Raw genomic sequence first — 26,456 nt, 5'->3', positions numbered from 1 at the left:
TACCACTGAGCTCCACGACCACGTCACACCTGTCTGCTTCATGACGGGGTCAGGGGATGTGGTGAAGACCATTTACCCAGAGGTAAAGGCAGCATGCCAGGTCTGAAGGCCATCGAAGGCTGGAGAGTACCACAGCCTGTGTGCAATCTAACTGCTAACCCCTTCTTAGCACCCAAATACTTTTTTTTCCCTCTTCTCATGGAGTTCTCATTAGTAGCATTTGTGTATCTCCTGATATATTATTCTCAGTTTATCACCAGGTTACTAATGCTTCTTCTACCAGAATCATTACTACTGGTGTGATTAAACCATTCTTCCATCCAAGAAGCTGCAAGTTTGAAAAATAGTATCATTTTATCAAGATCTTTCATCTAGGCATCTCTAACATGCCCCATGTTGATACAAATGGCCCTTCAGTCTAAGTGGATGACAAATGTGTGTTTTAACTTTAGAGTTCTGGATCAGAATGAGTCGTCAGTAGCCCACCAGGCTCACCTGGAGGCTGTCCAGCAGTGCCCTCTTATTCATGACCCATGAAGGAGACTTACCAACCGCAGAAAACAGAGACATACAAACGAGGAGGAGGACACACCAGAGCACGTCGCAGTTCATCTGCCTCTCAAGTTGGCTGCGCTTGTAGCGGGGCCCGCTGTTGTTCAGCAGAGCCTTGGTTTCATGTCCTGCAGGGGAGCATAAGGGGCATGGTAAATCAATGCCCAACAGTGAAGTGTGGAGCTCCCTGACTGGTGAACTGAAGTACAGTGCTGCCATCCAATCATACTTACAGGCTAGGCTCAGTCGAAAAAGCAGGGTATAAAATTCATCTTAAATATGTAACCACCATGGAGAAACAATGGAAATAAATAAGCTAAAATGCTGAGAGAACACTTTGGTTAAGATACTATTAGAAATTTTGCTTCTGTTTTTCTGGTTTTCTAAGTTTTTACAATGGATACATGCTGCTTTTATAATCAGGAAAAAAAAGAAAGAACAAGGAACAACATTCAAGAACGTACAGCAGAGGCGGCAAGCCAGCACTGTCACAGACTACCTGTGCCACAGCCACGCCTACCTGCATAGATGACCATGCCAACAACAGCTTCCGTGTTTCTGATGGTGCATCCTCGCAACAGCAAGTTTTCTTTATACAGCCCAGCCTTTTTCCCATTGTCATGTATACTGTTGAGGAAAAGGTAGCATGCATCACATGGATGCTTCCAAGCACCTCATGTCCCAAGAAGCACTACCTTAGGGAAGGAAGGCCTAGACGCTGGTCTGGGAAGGGGCACGGGGAACTCCAAGAGTGGGTGGCTTGTCTCAGTGGATCTCTGCAAGAGCTGAGAGGGAGCTGGTGCTCACTAGTAACTGGGCAGGACTCCTAAAATCCTGGAAAATAGGGGTGCTGGGAGGATCTTTTCTTCTAGTACTTAGTCTTGACTCCAGTTCCCAGCATAGGGCACCTAAAACTCTTGTAATTTCCTAAGTGGTATGAGCATTAGCAGTATCTTTTGTTCTTATATTTGGTCTCTGACTCCAGTTTTTCCTGGCATAGGATACTAAATCCCTTTTAACTTTCTGGGTGATACCAGTGTCTTTTGTTCTAATGAAGCCAGTCTGGGTGGACTCCTGGATGGGGTTTAGTCACCAGAAAGACCAGGCCATGATTAGAAGCTTAGAGTTTTCAACCTTACCGCCCATTCTCTAGAGTGGACAGGGGCTAGAAATTAAGTTAATCACTGATGATGCCTATGTGATGAAGCCTCTGGAACATCCCAATAGTTGGGGTTTGGAGAGCTTCTGGGGTGGCGAACACATGGAGGTGCTGGAAGAGCAGGGTGCTCGGACAGGGCATGGAAGCTCTGCACCCCTTTGCACATACCTTGCTCTATGCATCTCCTCCATCTGGCTGTTCATTTGTATCCTTTATGATATTGTTTTATAATGAACTGGTAAACAGTAAGGAAATTGTTTTCTGAGTTCTGTGACATGCTCTAGCAAATTAACTAAACCTGAAAAGGGGATTGTGGGAACCTCTGCTTTATAGCACATCAGTCAGAAGGACAAGTAACAACCTGGACTTGTAACTGGCATCTGAAGTGAGGAAGTCTTGTGGGCCTGAGCCCTTAACCTGTGGGACCTGACACTATCTCCAGGTGGTGTCACAGGATTGCTTGATGTGTAGGAAAACCCCACAGGTCAGAATTGGTGTCAGCACTGCAGGCCTATTTTCATCACAAGGATAGACCACAGCTAGAGAGGGCAGACCTGGGAGCAGTGAGGCCTAGTTAGAAGTTGGCCAGGGAAGGCTGCCAGGTGGTCTGCCCACTTCCTGCTCATCATAGAGAACACTGCTCCTCATCAGTATCTTGTGTTGTCACAAGTACACAAATCCTTCTTTTTCTTTGAGTTTTTATTTAAATTACAGTTAACAAAGAGTATAATCTTATTTTCAGGTGTACAATATAGTGATTCAAAAATTCCGTACAATACCAATGCTCATCACAAGTGCATCCCTTAATCCCCATCACCTGTTTGGCCCATCTCCCCAGCCTCCTGCCCTCTGGTGACCATCAGTTTGTTCCTACAGTTATGAGTCCGTTTCTTAGTTTGCCTCTCTTTCTGTTTTCCCTCCATGTTCATTTGTTTTGTTTCTTAAATTCTACACGAGTCAAATCATAAGTTACTTGTCTTTCTCTGACACATTTTGTTTATGATAATACTCTCTAGCTCCATCCATGTCACTGCAAATGGCAATATTTCATTCTTTTTTTATGGATGAGTAATATTTCATTATATATATACTCTATTCTTTATCCATTAATCAATTGACAGACATGTGGGCTGTTCCCGTAGTGTGGCTATTGTAAGATAATGCTGCTATAAACACTGGGGTGCATACATCTCTTTGGATTAGTATTTTTGTATTCTTTGGGTAAATACTTAGTAGTACAATTGCTGAATTGTAGGATATTTCTGTTTTTAACTTTTTGAGGAACCTCCATACTGTTTTTCACATTGGCTGCACCAGTTTGCATTCCCACCACTAGTGCAGGAATGTTCCCCTTTCCCCACATCCTCACCAACACTCGTTGTTTCTTATGCTGCTGATTGTAGCCATTCTGACAGGTGTTGAGGTGATATCCCATTGTAGTTTTAATTCGTATTTCTCTGATAATCAGTGATGTTGAGCATCTTTTCATGTGTCTGTTGGCCACCTGTACGTCTTCTTTAGAAAATGGTTTCTTAATGTCTTCTACCCATTTTTTAATTGGATTATTTGTTTTTTGGGTGTTGAGTTTTATAAGTTCTTATGTACTTTGGACACTAACCCTTTATCAGATATGTCATTTTCAAATATCTTCTCCCATTCCATAGGCTGCCTTTTAGTTTTGTTGACTGTTTCTTTTGCTGTGCAGAAGATTTTTATCTTGATGAGGTCCCAATAGTTTATTTTTGTTTTCTTCCCCTTGCCTCAGAAGACATATCTAGTAAGAAGTTTCTACAGTTGATGTCAAGGAGGTTAGTGCCTGTATTCTCCACTAGGATTTTAATGTCTTCCTGTCTCACATTTAGGTCTTGCATCCATTTTGAATTTACTTTTTGTGTATGGTGTAAGAAAGTGGTCCAGTTTCATTCTTCTGCATTTTGCTGTTTAGTTTTCCCAACACCATTAGATGAAGACACTGTCTTCATTGGATTCCATTCCACTGTCTTCACTGTATTCCATTGGATATTATTTCCAGCTTTGTCAAAGATTAATTGACCATACAGTTACAGATTCATTTCTGGGTTTTCTATTCTGTTCCATTGATCTATGTGTCTGCTTTTGTGCCAGAGCCATACTGTCTTGATCACTACAGCTTTGTCATATAACTTGGAAGTCCAGAATGGTGATGCCTCCAGCTTTATTTTTCTTTTTCAAGATTTCTTTGGCTATTTGGAATCTTTTGTGGTTCCATAAAAATGTTAGGATTGATTGTTCTAGCTCTGCAAAAAATGTTGTTGGTATTTTGATAGGGATTGCATTAAACGTGTAGATTGCTTTGGGTAGTATAGGCATTTTAACAATATTTGTTCTTCCAGTCCATGAGTATGGAATATCTTTCCATTTCTTTGTGTCATTGTCATTTTTTTTTTAAGTTTTATATATTTTGAGAGAGAGAGAGAGAGAGCGAGCATGAGCAGGGGAGGGGCACAGAGAAGGAGAGAATCCCAAGCACTGACAGTGCAGAGCCTGATGCAGGCCTCAAACTCATAAACCGTGAGATCATGACCTGAGCCAAAACCAGGAGTCAGACGCTTAACTGACTGAGCCACCCAGGTGCCCCAATTTGTTTTTTTAATGTTTATTTATTTATTTACTTATTGATTTTGAGAGAGAGGGTGGGGGGAGAGAGAGGGAGAGGGAGAGAACATGTGAGAGCACAAGCAGGGGAGGGACAGAAAGCAGGAGAGAGAATACCAAGAAGACTCCACATTGTCAGCACAGAGCCCAAAGCAGGGCTTGATCCCAAGAACCATGAAATTATCCTGAGCTAAAATCAAGAGTCAGACACTTAACCAACTGAACCACCCAGGCACTCCAATTTCTTTCATAAGTGTTTTATAATTTTCAGTGTATAGGTCTTTCACCTCTTTGGTTAGGTTTATCCCTAAGTATCTTATTGTTTTTGGTGTAATTGTAAATGGGATGGATTCCTTAATTTCTCTTTCTGTTGCTTCATTATTGGTGTATAGAAATGTGACAAATTTAGAAAAGGGAATGGTATTGGTTTCAGCAACATTTGCTATATCCTTTTTTCTTATAAAAAGTCATACAGTTATTAAAAACATTAATATATTAAATTTTAAATGTGGTACATTCCATTTTATGGGTTTCCCTGTTGTTTTGATTCAGAGAGACAGTCTAAGTATAAGCCACTGGTTTTCAAACTTATCCTCTTGATCCACTATGGATGGCCTCTCGTCATCCATGCAGCCAGAGCACCCCATGCTAGGATCACAGTGGGACAGATATGGTCCTGGAGTCTGAAGAACAAGGGGAGGCCTTGGAGGCTTCTGAAACTAGAGTAGGGGTCCAGCCTACACCAGGCAGTGCCTCCAAAGGGGACTTCAGAAAAGCTACCTTCTCGCATCATCAGTAGACAGCCTCCCCCTCCCACACATGGATAGCCCAAACTCCTCTGTGGTTCTTGAAGCTCACCAACCACACCTGAAGGTGTTTTCCCTCACACCAGTTCTTAGCACAGTGCCACTGACATGAAATAGAGTTCGTACGTGGAGGTACGAGGTCAGAGGAAGAATACAAGGTTTCTGGGGAAACCATACTTCCTGCCACATCTAGACCTTGGTCACTGGAATGATGGGCCAGGGCTGCCATTCAATCTGAGACACAACCCATGTTCTTCACAACAAGGAAATGATTGTATTTTCTGGTGAAAAAGACAGGCTAAATCATAAAGACAAGGCCAAAATGCATGCTAGGGGGATGCATTTTCCACAAGCCTGTTACTTAATTGATACAGCATCAATGTTTCTGCAGAAGGTATGCAAAGGAACACAGTGGGGTATTCAAACAACAGTGTGTCTATGCCCCCATTTGGCAGTTCCAGGACAGAATGAGGTTTTGCTTTAAAAAAGATTCAAGACTGAAAACCTCACTGTTGGATAATGCATCAAGACCTCAGTATACATAAGATGGTACATATAAAACACCATTCCCACCTCTGGAATGAGAGATACCTATGGCCACAGTTCTCTTGGTAACAGCTGGAGATGGACACGATTTCTGAGGGAGAGTAGTAAAAAACAGTTTCAATCAAAGTTTCCATCATGCTTACACACTCAAAAAAAACAAGAAAAAACATTTTATATTAAGCCTTCTTTGATATGACATACTTTTTAGCAGCACTGCACTTTCTTTTTTTGCTTAACTTTTTTAATGTTTACTTATTTTGGAAGAGAGCACAGGTGCACATGCAAGTAGAGGAGGACAGAGAGAGAAAGGGAATGTGAGCAGGGGAGGGAGAGAGACAGGGTGGGAAAGAGCATATCAAGCAGAATCTCAAGAATCTCAAACCCCAATGAGGGGCTCAATCTCACAAACCATGAATGAGATCATGACCTGAGTTGATATCAAGAGTCAGCCACTCAACCGACTGAGCCACCCAGGTACCCCAGCAATACTGTGCTTTCTTATCAGACCAAGCCAGAACAGAACTCGTTACCAGCAGGTGCACAGGCCTGTGACGACTACAGCCACAAGGACAGGCAGTGCACAGACATGAATGGCCTTTCCTGAGTGAACGGCCGTTGCATTAGAAGAGGGAGGAAGGCAGGCCAAACTCCAGAAGGATAGCTGAAGAACAAGGGGAAGGAAGACGATAGCCCTGTCTTGGTCTTCAGAGAGGAAAAATACTCTCCAAAGGCAAAACAGGCCCAAGGCCAAGCAGCTATGAGGCCTGATTCCAGGAAGACACACTCCATAATGTTGTCCTCAATACCCACTTCTTTGGTATGGGTTGATGTACGCTCCCTGCCCTGTAATTCATTTGTTGAAGCCCTAACCCCCAGTACCATAGAATGTGACCACATTTGGACACAGAGTCTTTAAAAACGTAATTAAGTTAAAAAAAGATCATACGGATGGGCTCTAACCCCATGACTGGTGTCCTTATAAAGAGAAATTTGGACACAGAGATAGACAAGCATAGAGGTTAAAACCACATGAAGACAGGGAGAAGACAGCCTTCTGCAAGCCAATGAGAAAGGCTTCAGTAGAAACCAATCCTACTGATACTCTGCTCTCAGGTTTCCAGCCTTCAGAAATGTGAGATAATAAATTTCTGTTGTTGGGGTGCCTGGGTGGCTCAGGTCATGATCTCAGGGTCCTAAGGTTGAGCGCCATGTTCGGCTTCGTGCTGGACATGGTGCCTTCTTAAAATTTTCTCTCCCTCTCCCTCTGCCCCTCCCCTTGCTTGCGCATGCTTGCTTGCTCTAAAAACAAGCAAACAAACAAACAAATTTATTTCTACTGTTTAAGCTGCCTGGTCTATGGTGACCCTGAGCACACTGACACATCCTTTAACATTTCATCTGAGCCTCTGAGGAAAGCTTTTCTGGTTCAAGTCTCCCGGCATCCTGACTCATCAAACCAATCTCTTCTAAATCAAAACTGCCCCAAAGTACAATGTGATGATGAGATAGCTGTTTGGTGAGAATGTCCTGTGCACTGGGAAGCACCACATGCAGGCTCCTTGGGAAATGGCAGAGTTTAGCTAATTAACAACCTGCCTGGCTGCTCTTTCTCAGGAATCGTAATGTCTCCCTGCCAGCACTGGCTGTTAGTAATGGGTCTTGCATGTCAGTCCTCGTTCCTCCCAGCATGTGAAGGTGCTAACAGGACCAGCAACAAATAGCAATCCATTGGTTCAAACACAGAGGTGCAAAGTATACTTGCTGCTGGTGTACTTGTCCAGGGTCACAGGCAGTAGCATGAGAGTTCAGGAACCTTGAACAGCAGCCTGCAGCTCTCTCCCTTCCTCCATAGGTCACATCACCTCCAGCACTTGGGCCCTCCTGTCTGCTCCATCCCAGATAGTGGTCCACCTTCACCCTGGTCACCATGACCAGCATCCTTGGGTGTCCTTCTTGCCCCCTCCTCCCTCATTTTTACACTCATTCAAACACCAAACCTTAATTTTTCTCTCCTCACTGGATATTTCTTGAATCCACCTCCTTCTTGCTCCCTCTGTACCTCACTACCCTAATTTAGGCTTCCACATTTCTCTGCTTAGAGCCTGCAACACACCCCTTGCTGGCCAGCATGCCACCAGCCTTGGTTCCTCTTATCCATTTCTCACACAGTCACCAAAGCAACCTTTCAGTGTGTGCATCTGAACACTGCATTCTCCAGAGCACATCCTGTGTGAGCTCCTTACTTCCTCATGCTCAATACACATGGCCAGCTGGCTCTGCAACACCTTTAGGGGTCCTTCCCATGCAGGCTTAAGGCTCCAGCCACCTCACATTGCACATCCTTCTACCCACACTGCCTCTCATCCCAGGGTAACCCATTAGCCTGGACAAGTCTGGCCTGTTATCCTGGGCTCACATTTTATAGCCTTCAGGAAGATTATCTGGGTTAAGCTCCCCAGGACCTATAGACAGGAAACTGTGCAGTATTCTTTGATGCCTCCTTCTTTGTGTCCACTTCTAAATGTGAGCTCCTCAAATTTTATTCTGTTCTGCAACCCAGATGCCTACCTCAGTGCCTGGGAAATGCGAAGGCTGCCTTGTCCCTGGCCTCAGGTTGGATCCATCCAATGGTGATGTCAAAAGGGCAGGGGAGTGAACACAGGCAAGGGAGGATGGGGAGGTTATTCCCTGGCACCTTTTGGGGAGAGAGCATTGGGCCGGGTATGTCCCTAGACCAGGGCTGTGTGACTCCCCAGGTGACTTCCTGACCTGAGTCCCAGGCGGCCACTCCTTCCCTGGAACCATTGGACTCACAGGGGTGACACTTCAGCTGCTACTAACTCTTGTAGCCAGCCGTACTCACTCCTGCTTCAAAGGATCTCCACTTATGTGAATTATCTACGTGTAGAAATAACTCAATTGTGTGTTTTATGCCAATGTTAGATTTTCTTGATATGTAAATATGTCAATTAAAAGTTATCAAGGTAAAATGAAAACTTTCCAGTTTTAATGAGTTCAGTTGGTGCAGTTATAGTTCATCTTAATGCCTGGTTATTGGTAATGAGAACATCTTGGACATAAACCCACACAAAGCTCCATCCAGACACTGGGTAGGAAGGGTGAGGGACCATGAGGGCTCTCCTGTTAGTAATGGTCCTGATGATGAAGGACCCAAAGGCAAGCTGAGGGCATACACAAGCTAGTAACTATCCCCACCCCCACTCCCATGGGATAGGTGTGACATTCCTCAGGCACTTCTAGCTGCCCAAGAACAAAGGAAAGGGAAAAACCAATGGTTAACTGAGGGAGATCACAATCATGCAGGACAGGAGTCTCCATCAGTTTACAAATGTCTTAGTAAATTACAAGAAAAAGGCAATCTTGGGAATCTCAGTCAGTCAAGCTCTGACTTTGGCTCGGGTCATGATCTTGTGGTGGTTCGTGGGTTAGAGCCCCACATCAGGCTCTATATTCAGAGCCTGACGTCTGCTTCGGATTCTGTGTCTCCCTCTCTCTCTGTCCCCACCCCCCCCCAAAAAAACTAAACATTTAAAAAATAGAAAAAAAAAGAAAAGAAAAATGAGGAAAAGAAAAAGTCAAATTTATCAATAGCCTAATCTCTAGAAGCCTATAGATTCAGTTTCCTGGAGCCCCAGCATCACCCTCCCCTCCATAATGATGTTGGGGAACAAAGGCAAAAGGAAATGGTACATAGAATTAAATTTCCATGAGGCTCCTGGGTGGCTCAGTCTGTTAAGCCTCCGACTTCAGCCCAGGTCATGATCTCAAGGATTGTGAGTTTGAGTCCTGTGTTGGGCTCTGTGCTAACAGCTCAGAGCCTGGAGCCTGTGTCTCCCTCTCTTTCTGCCCCTCCCTCACTTGCTCTCTCTCTCTCTCTCTCTCAAAAATAAACATTAAAAAAATTACAAAAAAATTTCCTTATAACGTGCAGCCCATTGACAAATACTTGAGGCAGGCAGAGTATAACATTTTTCCAGGAACTCCCTACTGTCTTAATGCTAATACTTTACTAGAGGGAAAAACAACCTTAGATTGACAACAGCTGGGCCTCTGGTATCTTTGGAGTCCTCTTTAGTACATGGAAGTCCTTTTGGAGGCTTCTCTTTTGCCTTTACTTCCTCTAACTCCATAGCATATAACCAGTCATTCTTCACAACCCCAGTGCAGCTCTTTCTGCCCATGGGTCCTGTGCCCATGCTTTAATAAAATCACCTTTTTATACCAAAGATGTCTTAAGAATTCTTTCTTGGCCTTCAACTCTGGATCCCCACCACTCCAAAACCACATCACTGATGTCTCCTATAGGGTGACAGTGGTAGTGGAGTGTGTTATCTACAAGGTGGGGATTCTACCCCAACAAGCATGCTCAGGCTCGCAATGGCAAGTTCCCAGCCCTATAAGGTCAAATAAGGCTCTGCACCATACAGGGAGGGAGCTCAGAGCTCACTCTGTGGAGGACTCTGGGATAAGAAATAGAACCTGGCTTTTTACAACCTGAAATGGAATTTTAGTCCAGACCAAACCAACCAACCTCTCTGCTTTATTCCTAAGGTAAGTGAAAATATTTGATTGACTGGTGGCCTCAGAAGTCACCCACCATATGCCATGAAGTTGGCTGAGCACATCTGAGCAGGGTGCCCAGAGCTGCTGTTGGCATAGGGCCTCTGAGCTGATTCCCATTCCCATGGGCCTCTCTGAGCTGCAATGCCTCGGGGCAGGAAGAGGGCAGCCCAAGGGGTAGAGAACAATCAGGATTTGGTTAGTGCTTACAGGAATGTCTTAAACAGTGAGCATTAAAGTACACTGGAATAATGAAGCTGCTAACACTTTTTTTTTTTAACAGCTTGAGATACATTTCACATACCATAAAATTCACTCATTTAAAGTGTATGTGGTTGAGTGTTTTGTTTGTTTTTTGTATATTCAGAGTTGTACAGCTATCACTATCATCTAATTTTAAAACATTTCCATCATCCTAAAAAAGAAACCCCAGATCTATTGGCAGTCACTCTCCATGCCCCTTCCACTCCCAAATCATGGCAACCATTAATGCACTTTCTCTCTCTAAATGATGTGGGAAACAAATGCAAAAAGAAAATATAGATAATATTAAATTTCCTTATAACCTGTAGCCCAATGACAAATATTTGAGGCAGGTAGAGGATGACATTGCTCCAGGAACTCCCAAATGTCTTAATGTTAATGCTGTGCTAGAGGGAAAAACAACCTTAGCTAAACAACAGCTAGGCCTCCAGGATCCTCAGTCTTCTTTAGCATATGAAAATCCTTTTGGAAACTTCCCCTGTCTTTATCTCCCCCAACTCCCAAATATATAATCAATTGCTCTTCACAACTCCAGCAAAGCTCTTTCTGCCCAAGGGTCCTATCCTCATGCTTTAATAAAACCACCTTTTTGCACTGAAGACATCTCAAAAATTCTTTCTTGGCAGTCAGCTCCAAACCCCAACACTTTCCACATCATAAACACATTCCTATTGGAGGCATTTCATACCAGCAGAATCACACACCAAGGCTAACACCTCTCTTACGAAGTGTTCTAATTCACCTCATGCTTCACCCAGATTCTTTCTCTCCATTCTCATGTCAGCCATTGTTATCTCCAGCATTAGGAGGAAGCCACGTTCTGAAATGTGGAATAACTTGCTCAGTCAGTGGGCAAAGCTGGAATTCAAACTTGGTTCTTCTTGCTGTAAATCCAAGCTTAGGTCTCCAAGTGCAAATAGCTAAAGTTTTAGTTCAGATTGGATGGTCCAAATATGAGTGAAACCTGCTGGTATAAATGGTGGCTAGGCTTGGCCTGATCTCACGGCCGGAGTGAGGCTACAGGGCAGCAGCTGAGTCAAGACTGAAGGAAGGTCACCCTCAGCAGATAATGAAAGCTAGCAAACCAGCAGACTAAGGAACTGGCTGCTGATCGGCTCCATGGGCCTAAACCGCAGATTTACCACCCAAGCTAGTCCCACCCCTGAGCATAAGGACCAATATGGGAACTGAGGTCTCCCTTTTCTCTGCCCCAAACAGGACACAGTGGTGTGAACAGGCCCCTTCCCTGATGCTCACCTTACCTGTCCTCCTCTCCCCTCACTCTTCCTGAAGCACTTCACCCTGACTGTGGCAGGGCTGCTCATGCTATTTGCACCACAGTCACCAGAGGAAAAAAACTTTTAACTCAGGGTCATCTGTGTCCTACGTCCAGAGGGTGTTGGTCTGCTGAGAGAGAGGCTAGCCACATCCTGACCTTTCTGTAGCCAATCCAAAATGCCTGCCTTGGTGGAAATAGCAAATCATAATTAAACAGCAGTCTAGTATGCAGAGGCCTGAATGTGCAGCACCTAGACTACTGGGATTTGTGTCCAGACTCAGAGGCGAGCCTCAGTGCAGGACAATTTGTTGGAAAAAGTAAGGAGAAAGCATGGCAAAACTAGAGAGTAGAGCAGGGAAAGATTCATGCAGCAGGGAGTTGCCCTTCTTGCATTACTTTCTCAGGAGATGTGCCAGCAAGGGCCCTTGTATTAGGAATATTTGCTGTAGGCATCAGCCAGAGAAGCTGAGTAAGCCTGGCTGGCCGTGGGGCAGAATGATGTCCACCTAAGTGGCAATCTTCTAAAGAAAGAAGTGTTTGGGGGTGCCGAGTCAGCTAAGGGCAGGGTGTGGAGGCCATGCAGTGCTGGAGGTGAGTTAGGAGCTGCGTGATGTTACCCCTCATTGATCACCAACTCCCCACACTTGAAAGTTACCATGCCCCCATGTAGATCTCCACCAGCCTGGCTTTTTGTTATCTTCTCTTTTCCTACTAAGAGTCCATCCCTTTTCTTTGAAGCTTTCAGCTCTAGCCCTGTTCTTGCTTTTTAAGCCACATTTCTAGAAAGAGTGGTGGAAAAATATAATTCCTCTTCTACCTCCTGCAATCTGGACTCTGCCCCTCTGGGTCTATACTCCAATGGTGTAGCCCTCCCATTTCTTAGGCTGCCTGTGGAGTCTAGCATGCAAATTTTCTCCTGAGTGTCCCTGCTATGCCTCCACCATTGTACCATCCTTGGAACTACATCCCTATCACACCCAAGGACACCTGCTCCTACCTGTGGGGTTATTCTGTATTTATTCCTTTCCTTTTTTCCCTAGCCTTCTGTCCATGTTCCTGGGCCTCTTCTCTGAGTTCATACATGACTTGTAGGTAGAGGGTCTTCAAATCTGACCTTTAGCTCCTACTCCCCTGAAGTCCTGGCCCACTTTTTTTTTTCTATCAAAAAATGTCACTGCACCTTATGCACTTGCCGGCCCCTCAAACTCAGGAAATCTCAAAACCCCATTTTCCTTTCTTCTATGGCTTCTCCTAATAAACACACTGAAGACAAATCTCTCTCCCCTGGACACATTTGTGTTTTTGCCTAAATCTCTCTTCTGACTCTTTTATCTCCCTGCTCTAAAGTGTCATCTATAACGGTAATATTAACAACAGCAGCAACAACCACAATAGTTGCAAGTATTTATTAAGCACACTTCTGAAAGATTTGTGTGTATTAGATTGACTAAAACTTTGCACCAAGGACTTGAGGGGATTCCTGTGATCTTCCCCATTATACGACAAATAAAGTTAAGCAGATTGCCCAAGGTTATCTAGCTAGAAAGTGTGGGCTCCAGAGCCTGCCGGCATCAACACTAAGCTGGACTTGTTTAATAGCCCTATGACAGGAGTGCCTGGGTGGTTCAGCCGGTTAAGTGTCTGACTCTTGGTTTCAGCTCAGGTAGTGATCTTGTAGTTCATGGGATCTAGGCCCATGTTGGGCTCTGCGTTGACAGTGCAGAGCCTGCTTGGGATTCTCTCTCTTTCTCTCTGTCCCTTCCCCACTCATGCTGTCTCTCAAAATAAAAGTGTTTTTTTCATGTGTTTTGTTTGTTTGTTTGTTTGTTTGTTTTTTAAGCCCTATGACAAAGGTAGTTCCTGGAGGGCAAGACTAAGAGCTGTGGACCTAGGGTTGAATCCATTTCAGTGTTAATCCAACTCAAGCGCAGGCAACAAAAGTATGAACAGTCATGAGAGCACAGGAGCACTGCATCTTTCAGGGGTGTTGGAGGAATCCCACAGAAGAGAAGACAGACTACAAGACGGTCTTTGGTGAAGGATGCCTACTCTTCTTCCTTGGTAGAGTTGGCTCCCCAAAATTACCCATGAACAAGAAGATACATAGAATAGTCTCCCTAGAGGATGTCCTAACACCCTTCAAAATGGTTATTTTAGGGTCTTTGGAAACCCAGCATCTGCTCCATTCAGCTGATGTGGTCCTGGAAATTCACAGTAGTGCTAAGAATAGTGCCATATATGAAGTCCTGGGGACAACGGGTTAAAGGGCCTCTGTCCACAGAGGCTGGAAAAATCCATGGTAGACCAGTTATATGTGAGTAGTTGAGTATTCTCCCCCTAACTTTTACATACTGGATTTTAACATTTTTCTTAACTTTTATCCTCTTTTAGTTGGTTCCTTTAAGGGACAATCTAACATTTTCCAAGTTCTGATCTTCAGGCATGGATCAGCAATTTCAGTGGGTGACTAGGCCATCTCTTGGCAGCACACACATTTCATTCACCCTTTACTACTTAACACTTTTCATTCATTGATCACCTTGTAGCATGACAGAAAGTCTCCTGAGTGGTGGGCAGAGGCAACAATGCTGGATATGCCAGTGAACACAAAGATTCAAATATACACTGAAAGGTCATGGAAAGGAAGCTCACTTCCATAAAAGAGAGCACCCTGCCTCACCCCCATATGTCTGTGGGGGGCCACTCTGTGCCTGGACCACCAAGCAGTGGGCCGACTGGTCACCTCACATCTCAAGCAGGAAAACTGGCAGAGAAAAGGCCCCAAGTTCATCACACAAGAGGTCTAAGCCTAAGAGCGCAGACTAAGGTCCACAAGGTCAAACATGAAGTCCTCAGGATCTTGCCCACACATCTCATTTATTCTCTGTGAGGCTGCCCCCACCTGCTCTGGCACCCAACTCAGCAACTCCATGCTGACACTCCCTTTTCTCTCCCATTTTATTTTTCCCCAAGCCAACCAACTACACACACACACACACACACACACACAATTATTATTATTAAAGTTTCCAAATGAACGTGAAAGTAGAGAGACTAGCATATACTTCCCATGTACCCATAGCTCAACTTCAGCAAGCACCCAACACATTTATCCACCTTTTTGCCTTTCCATTCTGGAGCAAGGGATAGAACTATTTGACACAGTATATACTATACTTATGTTTTTGTTTATGGTCTTTTCCCCTAACTAGAATGAAATAAACATGAAGGCAGTTCACAGCATTCCTCTCAGAGTCTTCAACAGGGTCTATCACGCAGCAGATGCTCAAAAAATACTTGGATCAATGACTGAGTACCTAAGTGAATGAATGAATGAGCTTCTACCCAGGCTCCTCTTGTGTGGCCCCTGTGCTTCCATTTAATGGGGCCATGTGTAGTCAACCATACTTCCCTTGTTCCCCTCACCTTTCCAGGGCCAACTAGAGGAAGGAAAAGCAGAAACTACTCATCACAGGCAATGTGGCTAAGTTTCTACTGCTGACAAGATCTTGTAAACAAGTCCCATAAGCAACCAAAGAGGCTCAAGTATGGGCAACATTCCCAAAAGACTACAAAGGTGGTAAAGAATATTAAATGCATATTTTAGAACTGTATGCATATACAGATACACATACACACACACACACACGTGTGTGTGTGTGTGTATGTGTTATGTTTGTCAAACAGAAGAAAAAGCTCAGGCATATATACAATACTCACATGCAACCACGAAACCTAGTCAGGTCGTTGTTTGGCTTCTCACACTCGATTACACTGGTGAACGTCAAAGGATTGAATTCGGAGACCTAAAATAACAGCATGCATATATTAGAGAAATAGCTTAGACCATTCCATTCTAAAAGGCACTTGCTCTTTTGTATAACATCTATGTAGGGCAGGGAAATTTCATGGAAGGAGTCTGCCCAGTAACCTCTTCAGAATGCCAATACACACACAGCACTTAGCTCATGTTTTCTCATTTTTATACTGAATGATAACCAATCATTGTAGAACTAACTGCAATTAGTAGAACAGTACTGGTAAGTGAGCTGAAAGGATTACTGCTCTAATGAAAATAAAAGAACATGAGAAAACAGCAAAGGAAGCCACTAATGATTGAAAGGGATGAATGAGTTTTTTGAAACACACCAGCACCTTTCAACTTCCAATATAGATTTAGAGAAGCAAATTCCATCTGGAAAATAGGAACTTATAATAAGAGGAGAGTTCCTCAATATGCACTAAAAATTTTGCACAAATACTTAATGAAAAACATCTAAATATCCAATATGTGGGGCGCCTGGGTGGCTCAGTTGGTTGGGTGTCAGACTTCGGCTCAGGTCATGATGTCACAGTTCATGAGTTTGAGACCCACGTAAGGCTCTGTGCTGACAGTTCTGAGCCTGGAGCCTGCTTTGGATTCCGTGTCTCCCTCTTTCTCTGCCCCTCCCCCACTTGTGCTCTGTCTCTGTCTCTCTCAAAAATAAACATTAAAAAAATTAAATAACCAATGTGTAAACCCACAATTTCTTTATTATTCCGCTTGATGAAAAAACAACAGCTCACCATAAAGTCTCTCATTGGTAGTTTTGCCACTGATAGATGCAGCAGTGCCATAAACCATACAAACAAATGAGGAGAAGAATGTGGGAAGGAAATGGGGAGAAAGGAGGGAAATGCAGGGAATAAGTCTTTTGGATAAGTGACGATAGTTAATGGATTTTTTAAAAATCAGCTCATTGCTCAGGCTTGTCATTCTCTTTTCTCTACCAAGTGTCACAACATGGTAAAAAAATTAACTCTTTGCTCACACAAGTAAATCATCACACAAAAAGTGCAAGTGGTTAAAAATCACAGCAATCACAAATACTGTTAACACCACCCCACGTGATTATTACTCTACCACAACAACAGTTTCCGACACAGAATACAGCCGTAACAGTAATTACTCAAACATCAGTTCTTACTGTTTTCCAGTGCATCGTGTACATTAAACAGAGAATTCACTAGATAACAGTAGCTTAATTCAATAGATGAAATTAAAATGCCATTTAAAAGGCTCTTCTTGAAGTTTAATTAGCCATCAGCTCTACTCTTCTTGGACTGAAATGGCCTCTGGCTCTATTTCCAGAGTGAGGCTATGTTTCAAGCTGCCTTGTGTTCATTTAAAGCCATGCAAAGTATCTTGAAGCCAGTTGGTTGCCTTTTCCAGGGCAGACATCTGCAGATACAGCATCCAGGATAGCCATGAAGGGACTCAGTTCCACAGCACACAGGATTATTCTTGGCAGACAAGGAGGGTGCACTTAAAATACACTGTCTCTGTTTGTTATTCTTTCTATGAAAATGTAATGTGAATGGCTCAGAAACGGTAGGACATTTTGTCTCTGGACTTCAGCGCTGCATTCATAATGTTCTATCAATAACCATGTGCCTTGAGGAATGTGCACGTCCAAGGCACAAGTTGCCTGGCTTCATCCACTTCGTCTGGAATTCGGGAGAATTCTGAGGATTTTTAGAACCAGAAGGATCGGGGCGCCTGGGTGGCGCAGTCGGTTAAGCGTCCGACTTCAGCTCAGGTCACGATCTCGCGGTGCGTGAGTTCGAGCCCCGCGTCGGGCTCTGGGCTGATGGCTCAGAGCCTGGAGCCTGTTTCCGATTCTGTGTCTCCCTCTCTCTCTGCCCCTCCCCCGTTCATGCTCTGTCTCTCTCCGTCCCAAAAATAAATAAACGTTGAAAAAAAAAATTAAAAAAAAAAAAAAAGAACCAGAAGGATCTTCAGAGACTGTTATAATTGAATTGTATAACCACCACACCCCCCTGCCCCACATCCCAGAATTCATATGTTGAGGTCTTAACCCCCTGGAACCTCTGAATGTGACCATGTTTGACACAGGATCTTTAAAGAGATAATTAAGTTAAAATGAGGTCATTAGGGGGAGCCCTAATACAATCTGACTGGTATCCTTATAAGAGGAAATTTGGACACATACAGCAAAGGACAATTATATAAAGATAAAGGGAAGAGATGGCCATCCACAAGCCACGGAGGGGGTGTTCAGAAGAAACCAGCCCTGTGGACTCATTGATCCTAGACTTCCAGCTTCCAGAACTGTGAGAAAGTGAATTTCTGTGGTATAAGCCACTTAGTCTGTGGTATTTTGTTATGGCAGCCCTAGCAAACTAATACAGAGACCATCTTTTGGCTTCTCATTTAAAAAGTGGTTCACATCCAGAGCACACCTTTCAGATGGGAAAATTCTACTTACATTGATAGTTTCTACGTAAATTGGCAATGTAATAATACCCCATTTAAGAAATATATTTATTTTTCTCTCCATCCACTCATCTATCTGTTTGCTTCATTCCAAACTGGCTTCAAGGTCACACCATAGTCACCATCAGCCAAATTTCTGTCAACCCCGTCCCCTGAAGCATGGACAGACTTAGAGGGCCCCAATACACCCTTCCATCCTGAACATGCTAACTCCATTTTTTTTTTAAAGCAGATACACAGTTGGGGAAGATGAAAAAAATCTGAAAGTGGATGGTAATAAAGGTTAGTAAATAAAATTAATGCCACAGAACTGTACACTTAAAAACAGTCAAATGGTAAATTGTGTGTAATATATATTTTTACCATGACAAAAAAAGTTTTTAATTTTTTTTTAACATTTATTTATTTTTGAGACAGGAAGAGACAGCTCATGAATGGGGGAGGGTCAGAGAGAGGGAGACACAGAATCTGAAACAGGCTCCAGGCTCTGAGCTGTCAGCACAGAGCCCAATGCGGGGCTCGAACTCACGGACCGTGAGATCATGACCTGAGCCGAAGTCGGCCGCTTAACTGACTGAGCCACCCAGGGGCCCCAAAAAAAGTTTTTAAAAAAGTATATATAAACTGAGAACTGACGGTGAAGAAATGACTTCATCATCAAGTAGAACATAGCCCAGAAACCCCAGGGATTTCAATACAAATATAGAAAACATGCATAAGTAATTGAGAGCACCACTGTACTATATCACCTGAATCATTGCCACCAATTATAATTTTTTGATAGCTTGTTAAATGCCAGGCCTTGTGCTAAGTACTATTCACCACCATTCATGACAACACTATGAGGTTGCTTTTCATGCTACCTTTAATTTAGGATGGTTAAAGACCATGCCCCAGGTCATGCCCAAGGTCAAGAGGTCTTTGAGTAACTGACAGCAGTTCCTCAGCCTCTCAGACATCCAGCTCAGCCGCTGACATCTTGCTGAGACTATCTTGCTTTAACAGGAAAAGATTACATTATGTTTAATAAGCCAAAATGTATACAATTAATTCTACAGAAAATTTCAGGGGCACTTGGGTGGATCAGGTGGTTAAGCGCTTGACTTCTGCTCAGGTCATGATCTCATGGTTTGTGAGTTTGAGCTCCGCACTGGGCTCTGTGCTGACAGTGCAGAGCTGGCTTGGGATCCTCTGCCTCCCCCTCCCCTCTGTCCCTCTCCCCACTCATGCACGTGCTTTCTCACTCTCAAAAATAAACATTAAAAATTTTTTTAATTCTACAGAAAATTTCAAAAATTTAAATATGTCTCTAAGTTTTAATGTTTTTAAAAACATGCTTCAATTAAATATATCCTGGTCTGTCGATATCTGCCCCCTTCTCATCAGCAACGCCTGTGGATGTAGAGTTAGCAGAGTTTACCCAAAAATCAGATCTGGGATTTAGTCCTAGTTCTTCAGCTTAAAAAATGTGAGATTTTTACCAAGTGAATAGAGGGCATTTGGACTTGGATCTCTGAAGTCTCTGGAGCCATATAAATGCACAATTCCACAGAATGCACAGGTGATTCTAATTCACCCTTATGCTTGTGACAGGCTCAGTACTGGGAGGTGCTGCAGATGCATTGTTACCTAGGAGATGCTCTCACACTGGTCAGCCCTCAAACTGAAGCTGCTGGCCCTCTATAGCACCACCACAGCACGCCAAGTATCTTGGGCCAAGTGTAGTTGATGACAACACCCACTGCAGAGCAGACGTGTCCAAACAAGTACTACACTCATACTTTCTGTTGCTATACTCCAAATATCTCTGCAGCTTTTCTGGACAAAGTGATTTGATCTTATGAAAAGGAAGAGACAGGGCAGTAACACAGGAGAGCTCTGTCCTTGAACTTGCATTTTTGTTAGATACTGCAGCAGCCAAGAGCCTTATGAGCCAAGCCACTCCAGCAGATAGTCCCTCCTTCAGACACCCAGCACCTACCTCCCCCTCAGAGGCACCCCCTCCAGGTAGAACAGGTATCTACGCAGGTACTGTGTCCCCGATCCAACCACATGGAAGAGACACGATGTCTAACTTAGCAGTGCCCAGACTGTTCACTGAGTGAATGCCTGATTCACAGGGAAGATTCTGCTACCATTCTTGTATTTCACATTTGTGTTAAGTGAATTACTAATAACTAGTAAAAGCCAAAGGACACTTCCTCTATCCTAAAACAAAAGCCATAATGTCTAAAAGGACATCTGTAATCCATTAAAGTAGACACCATTATTTTTTATCTTAAGAGAAGTGAAATGAACCAGTTTATACTGTTTTGAAAACGAGATAAGCTTATGTTTCCAAAGGCCCCACTAGCTCTCCACATAGAGATTTCAGAGTAAGGCTGTGTCTTGGTCTCTGGAGGACAAGGTCACAGCGAAGCCTGGTAAGAGAGTGCACAGAGCCCAGAAATGACCAACAAGACAGAGAAAACACACATGGCTCCTTCTGTCCTCTGCATCTGGGACCCTGTCCAGAAAATGCCCTTTTTGTCACGTGTCAGGATGCCTCCAGTCACAAGGGACTTGGGGTTTCCCCTCTTCCTCCAGCCTCAATATCACCACCCCACATCAGCCTTCAAAGGCTGATCACCCTACACCAGCTGCTGCCTTACAGGATGAAATCCACATCCTAATGCAGTGACCAGACTCTGCTCCAGGTCAGCTGCTGCCCCTCCCAACTCCTATTCCTGTCACTTGGGATGTTCTGGAGAGGCCCAGACCCTTCTGCATGGCTTCCCTTGCCCTCCCACACTACTCTACCTAGCTAACTGCCTCCTGCATTTCAAGATGTGACAGCCCACTACCTTAGGTAGGATAGGCAGGTGCCACTGCTTTGAGCTTGAATGGGCTCCAGGTACATGTGCCTGGATGAAGCTGGCTTCATCCATGCTTTACTAGACCTCAGGTTCCCTGAGGACAGGAGCTCTATTCCCTTGAAGCCAAGACAGAGCCTGGTGCACACATGGTCCAGGGGTGACAGGTGTTTATTCTGCAAGGATCTCATGTACCACAAGCTTCCAAACAGACTTAGAGCTCCATGCTAGGCTCTTGGGTCCTAGAACCTCTGCCTACCAGGTGCTCCTCACCTGATGCTGAGGCAAATAGGACTATCAACGGGGCTGACTGTGGGGTTTCTCTGTGTTTCAGAAGCACAGTCCCTCTTTGGTGCAAGTGCATTTCACTTAGTAGCAATATAAAAGAATTTTGTCAGTCTCTATCTGCTTATTTATTAACAAAGGGTGAACAATATCTGAATTTAGGCAAAGCATTTTAACATAAATTAATGGAATAATCACTCCAACTCCTTTGTTTTGCATTTTTTAAGTTTATTTATTTATTTTGTGAGACAGCGAGAGTGGGGGAGGGGCAGAGAGAGTGGGAAAGAGAGAGAATCCCAAGCAAGCCCTACGCTGTCAATGCAGAGCCCGAGGTAGGGCTCAATCCCATGAACCATGAGATCATGACCTGAGCTGAAATCGAGAGTCAGATACTCAACCGACTGAGCCACCCAGGTGCCTCTGTTTTGCATTTTTAATCCAATTTGTATTTACCATATGACTTTTAGTGCTGTGGGAATTCAAAGGGCAAATAGACCAATACTGCATGAGCAAATGAACAAATAAATGAAAATTTACTTATTCACTGCAAAGATTGTATTACCAAATCAATATTTTCTCATAGTTAACCTGAAATAGGAAATAGTCTGCCTTGTTCACCCAGGTGTCCCCTGACACATAGTCAGTACTCAATCAATCAATCAATCAGTCAAAACCTGAATGAAATTGTAGGCATTCTGGTACTGGTTGCAGAAGACATCAAACATGTAAGGAGCCTTAAATCAAAGTAAACTTTTGTCTCACTGGGAGTTTATGCCCAAATACAAATGATTAGAAAACACATTTAAATAACTATTTAATTTACAGTTGCAATAGTTGTGACTGTATTATCTAATGTGTCCTGAATATACAAATGCTTAAATATGTTGGTGCTGCAGCCGCAGCAAAGCACTGGATGGCATGTAGTCCAGCCCCGATGGTTTATGTGAGGGCCACACTCCTTCCTGATGTCACAGTTATCTCCAGGGAAACCAAGCTGGCCAGGACCATGGGAGGGGCATAAGGGCTTTAGCTGGCCTTACAGTAGGCTTTGGAAGCTCAAAGCCTTTGACAGCTCATAGAAAAACTGATCAAGGGGCATCTAGGTGGGTGCTTTCTTTTTCTAATTGCAAATTTTCCTGTCCTAAGAACAAGGATCAGGTGGACCTCTCTTTGTTTGAAAATAGAAAGCCAGCCTTGCCCTGTTGACTCAGACTTGAAAACGCAGGAGCAACCCCGCCCTTAGTTTCCCTGCCTTTTCATCCTTTGTTCCCTTGCCTCCTTGCTGTTTCATAGTCAAAAAGTCTCCAAGTTTAGTTTAGATGGTAGCAAAATTCAAAGGCCCAGAGTGCTGGGTTTGAGCCTAAATTCTCAAAATCAAAAGCCTTTCCTTCCGTCGTGCTGCCTTCATGGGCTGTGATTGCCAGCAGAGCCCTGCTTTTTCTTTTATCAAATGTGTTAAGAGTATATAAGGACAGGCTATGCAGACAGAAAGCAACACGAGTTGTTTTATAGAAACCAACTTCAAAACCTCAATGAGAGCTATATTTTAAAATAGCCCTCTGTAAAGAATCTGTACTTAATCCAACAAGGTGCCACTGTATGAAACATGTCTACAGCAATGCTGCTGAGTTAATTTGCACTGCCAGGTTACAAGTCAACCTGTCTGCTTCACAGCCATGAACTTCTCCCTCTTCCATCACTACAGGTGGGTATGAAGGAGTGAGCAAAGACAGGGCTGTGGGTATAAACCTGTCAAGTTTTGGGGATCACTGGACAGATATCCTAGCTGGAGATAAGGTGCTCTCTTCTCGCTAGGTGGCACAGAAAGAACGAGAGACATCTACAATGAAGTGGCCTCTGAGGTCAGGTCCCAATGGTACCTATGTAGGAAAAAAGTCATAATTCTAGTGTTAGAGTGAAATCAGGATGGAGAACTTAAAAAACAAGTCAGTGAAGAAACTCTTGCACTAACTTGAGAATGAGTCTGAGACCAAAATGGCAGCAGGATTGTGAATTCTGAAGCACAACCAGACTAGCTCAGTCATCAGATTCAAAAGGAAAATTCTCCATTATTAAGGACTAGGCAATTGGGACCAAACATCAAGCTGAAGGGAAAAAGAAACATTAGGGAAATATTAAAAACACATGCCCAAAGGTACCAGCGATTTGTACCAGAGATTTTACAAGAAGGTGAAGAATAGTCAAACCAAGATCTAGTGAAGACAAAAAGTCCAGGGATTTGAGATTGGTCTTTGGGCCTCTTTTCTTGTATAGGAGTTTCTTAAAGAGGTAGTTGAGAAACTGAGCATAACTAGAGGAATGAATGTTGGAGTTTAGAACCTTAAATACGGGGCACCTGGGTAGCTCAGTTGGTTAAGTGTCTGACTTTGGCCCAGGTCATGATCTCACGGTTTGTGAGTTTGAGCCCCGTGTCAGGCTCTGTGCTGACAGCTCAGAGCCTGGAGCTTGCTTTAGATTCTGTGTCTCCCTCTCTCTCTGCCCCTCCCCCACTCACACTCTGTGTGTCTCTCTCACAAATAAATAAACATAAAAAAAAACCTGAAATACTTTCCTATTGCTGCCATAACAAGTTACCACAAACTTAGTAGCTCAAAACAATACAATGTAACATGTTACAGTTCTGGAGGTCAAAGGCTGGAAACAGGTATCACTGAGCTAAAAACAACAGGTATCACTGAGCTAAAAACAAAGCTTCAGCAGGGCTATGTTTCTTCTGGAGGTTTCAGGAGAAAATCCATTGCCATGCTTTTTACAGCTTCCAGAAGCTGCCCATATTCCTTGACTTATGGCTTCCTTCCATTTTCAAGTCAGCAGTAGTGAAACCAAATTCTTCTCACACTCCATCACTGTGTACTCTTTCTCCTGCCTCCCTCTTTCACTTAGAAGGCCCCCTGTGATGACACTAAACTCACCTCTAATAATTCAGGATAATTAGGAATAATCTCTCTACCTCAAGGACAGCTGATTAACCACCTTAATTATATTTGCAATCTTAATTTCCTTTGTCATGTAACACTACCCATTCTCAGGTTCAAGGAATTAAGACACAGACATCTTTGATAGGTTATTATTCTGCTTCCCATTGAACTTACCAACAGAAGGGCCTGATAAACAGCTATGCCTTTTTATGGGATCATGAAGAACTGAAACCCAAAGAAAGAGTGAACTGGAAAAGTGAGCCTTTGTAGAAACTGCCACCCAGCTTAAAGTCAATTGAGTGGCCCGGAAAAATCTCAACCCCTAAAATTGGATTAAAGCAATTCTGGATTGCTAGAACCTTCAAATACTGGACAAAGCAAACAAAAGTCCTTTCTTGATAAAAAAAAAAAAATGTAATCCTAGGCTTCAAATTATTTATGAAAAGCTAATTTCCAAGTATAATTTCATATGCATACTCAAAGATAACCAGGTACAAGAGGAGATAGGCATCATGCAAAAAGAACCAACAAAAACAAGAATAGGAATAGGCTCACAGGAACTTGTAAGTTACCATGCTTGCCATGATCATGAAACTAAAGACAAGACGGATATTTTGGAAGAGGCAGAAACCTTAAAATGTGACCTAACAAATTTGAAAACAAGCAAACAAGAAAAAAAAAAATTAGACCTGAAAAAAAAAATTCAATCGAAAGGCTCAATGAATAACCGTTTGATAACAGATTTGGTAACCTGAAGAAAAAAAATTAGTAAGCCAGAAGAAAGGTGAGAAAAATTGTTCAGAATAAAGCACAAGGAAACCAAAAGGCGGCAAACACAGCAGAGAGGGTAAGAGACAGAGAAGACAGGGAGGAAGGGCTAGAATGCGTGTTACTAGAGCCCCAGAAGAAGAGAAGAGAAAGAATTATGCAGGAGCAGTATCTGAAGAAATAACAGCTGACAAGTTAAGTGAATCCCATGAAAAAGCACTTATCCACAGATCCAAAAACCTGAAACTGGATAAATAGCAGAAAATTATACCTAAGCACATGACGTGAAAATGCTGAAAACCAAAAAAGATAAAATCTTAAAAGGAAATTGACAGCATTTGTTACCGACAGACCAGAACTAACTGCTAAAAACAAAAGACTATAAATAGTGTTCTCCAAAGACAAGGAAAAAATGGCCCCAATGACAGGGTAAGAAGTAGAAAAGAATGAAGAGCAAGAAAAATGGCATATATCAGGGTAAATATGAATGCATGTTAACTGTATTGAAAAATGATGATGTCTAAGGGGATTCATAAACAGGTATAATTATAACACATGACAACAAGAGTATATAAGGAGGGAATAAAAGGAAATTTTTAAAAATAAAAACACTTGTATCATCCAAGCAAATAATTAAAAATCAACCCCTATTAAATACTGATAAGTCAAAGATGCATGCTGTAATCTCTAACATTAACTAAAATGAGAATAAAGAAATGTATAACTGTGAAACCAAACGAAGAAAGAATAAAAACTCTCAATCTAAAAGAAGGCAAACATGGAGGGCAAAAGGAAACCAAGCCAGGCAGAACAAATAAAAATGAAAGATGAAAGCTTTATACTCAAATATACCAATATTAACATTAAAAGTAAATAAAGTAAAATAATTTACTGAAAATAAAAAGATTATCCAACAGAATTAAAAAAAAAACACAAAACTCAACAATATGTTTATAAGAAATAAGACCTAAAAACATATAGATACCAGAGAACAATGTGAAAAGATGAAAAGGGCTTATCTGACAAAGATTAACAAAAAGAAGGCTGTATTAACATTAGACAAAGTAATTTTAAATCCAAAAGCTTTTCTATATATAAAAATGGTTAATATGAAATGACAAAAAGTTTGATACATTAGGAAAATAAAAATAATTCTTAATTTACATATTTCTAATAACAAAATTTCAAACTATATATTGCAAAAATCAACAGAAACATAGGAGACATAAACAAATCCACAATCTTAATCAGGGCATTTTAACATTCCTTTCTCAGTATTTGATAGAACAAACGGTCAAAAAACCCAGGAAGGTACAGAAAATTTGAACATCACTATTAACATATTTATCCTGATGGACATATATAAAAAACTGTATTCACCAACTATAGTCTTTTCAAGGGCACTCACAACATTTAAAACTATGGATCATATTCTGAGCCATAAAGCAAGTAATAACAAATTTCAAAACCATAGCTCATATAGAATTTAATTACATCATAATTAAAAATAAGAA

General features: G+C 42.6%; 1 protein-coding gene across 1 annotated transcript in view; it reads right to left on the bottom strand.

Annotated features, from left to right (window-relative positions):
• Positions 1-26,456, bottom strand: part of ATP10A (ATPase phospholipid transporting 10A (putative)) — a 190,628-nt gene that overhangs the window by 37,785 nt on the left and 126,387 nt on the right. The window contains 3 exon segments of the mRNA XM_047086853.1: positions 549-680; positions 1,073-1,179; positions 15,542-15,627. Of these exon segments, the coding sequence (XP_046942809.1) occupies positions 549-680; positions 1,073-1,179; positions 15,542-15,627 (325 nt within the window).

The sequence above is a fragment of the Lynx rufus genome, unplaced genomic scaffold, assembly GCF_022079265.1.
Source record: "Lynx rufus isolate CCGP_SWC_20201006 ecotype Redwood Valley unplaced genomic scaffold, mLynRuf1.p SCAF_21, whole genome shotgun sequence".
Lineage (NCBI taxonomy): Eukaryota > Metazoa > Chordata > Mammalia > Carnivora > Felidae > Lynx > Lynx rufus.
This window is presented reverse-complemented; position numbering and strand designations above follow the sequence as displayed.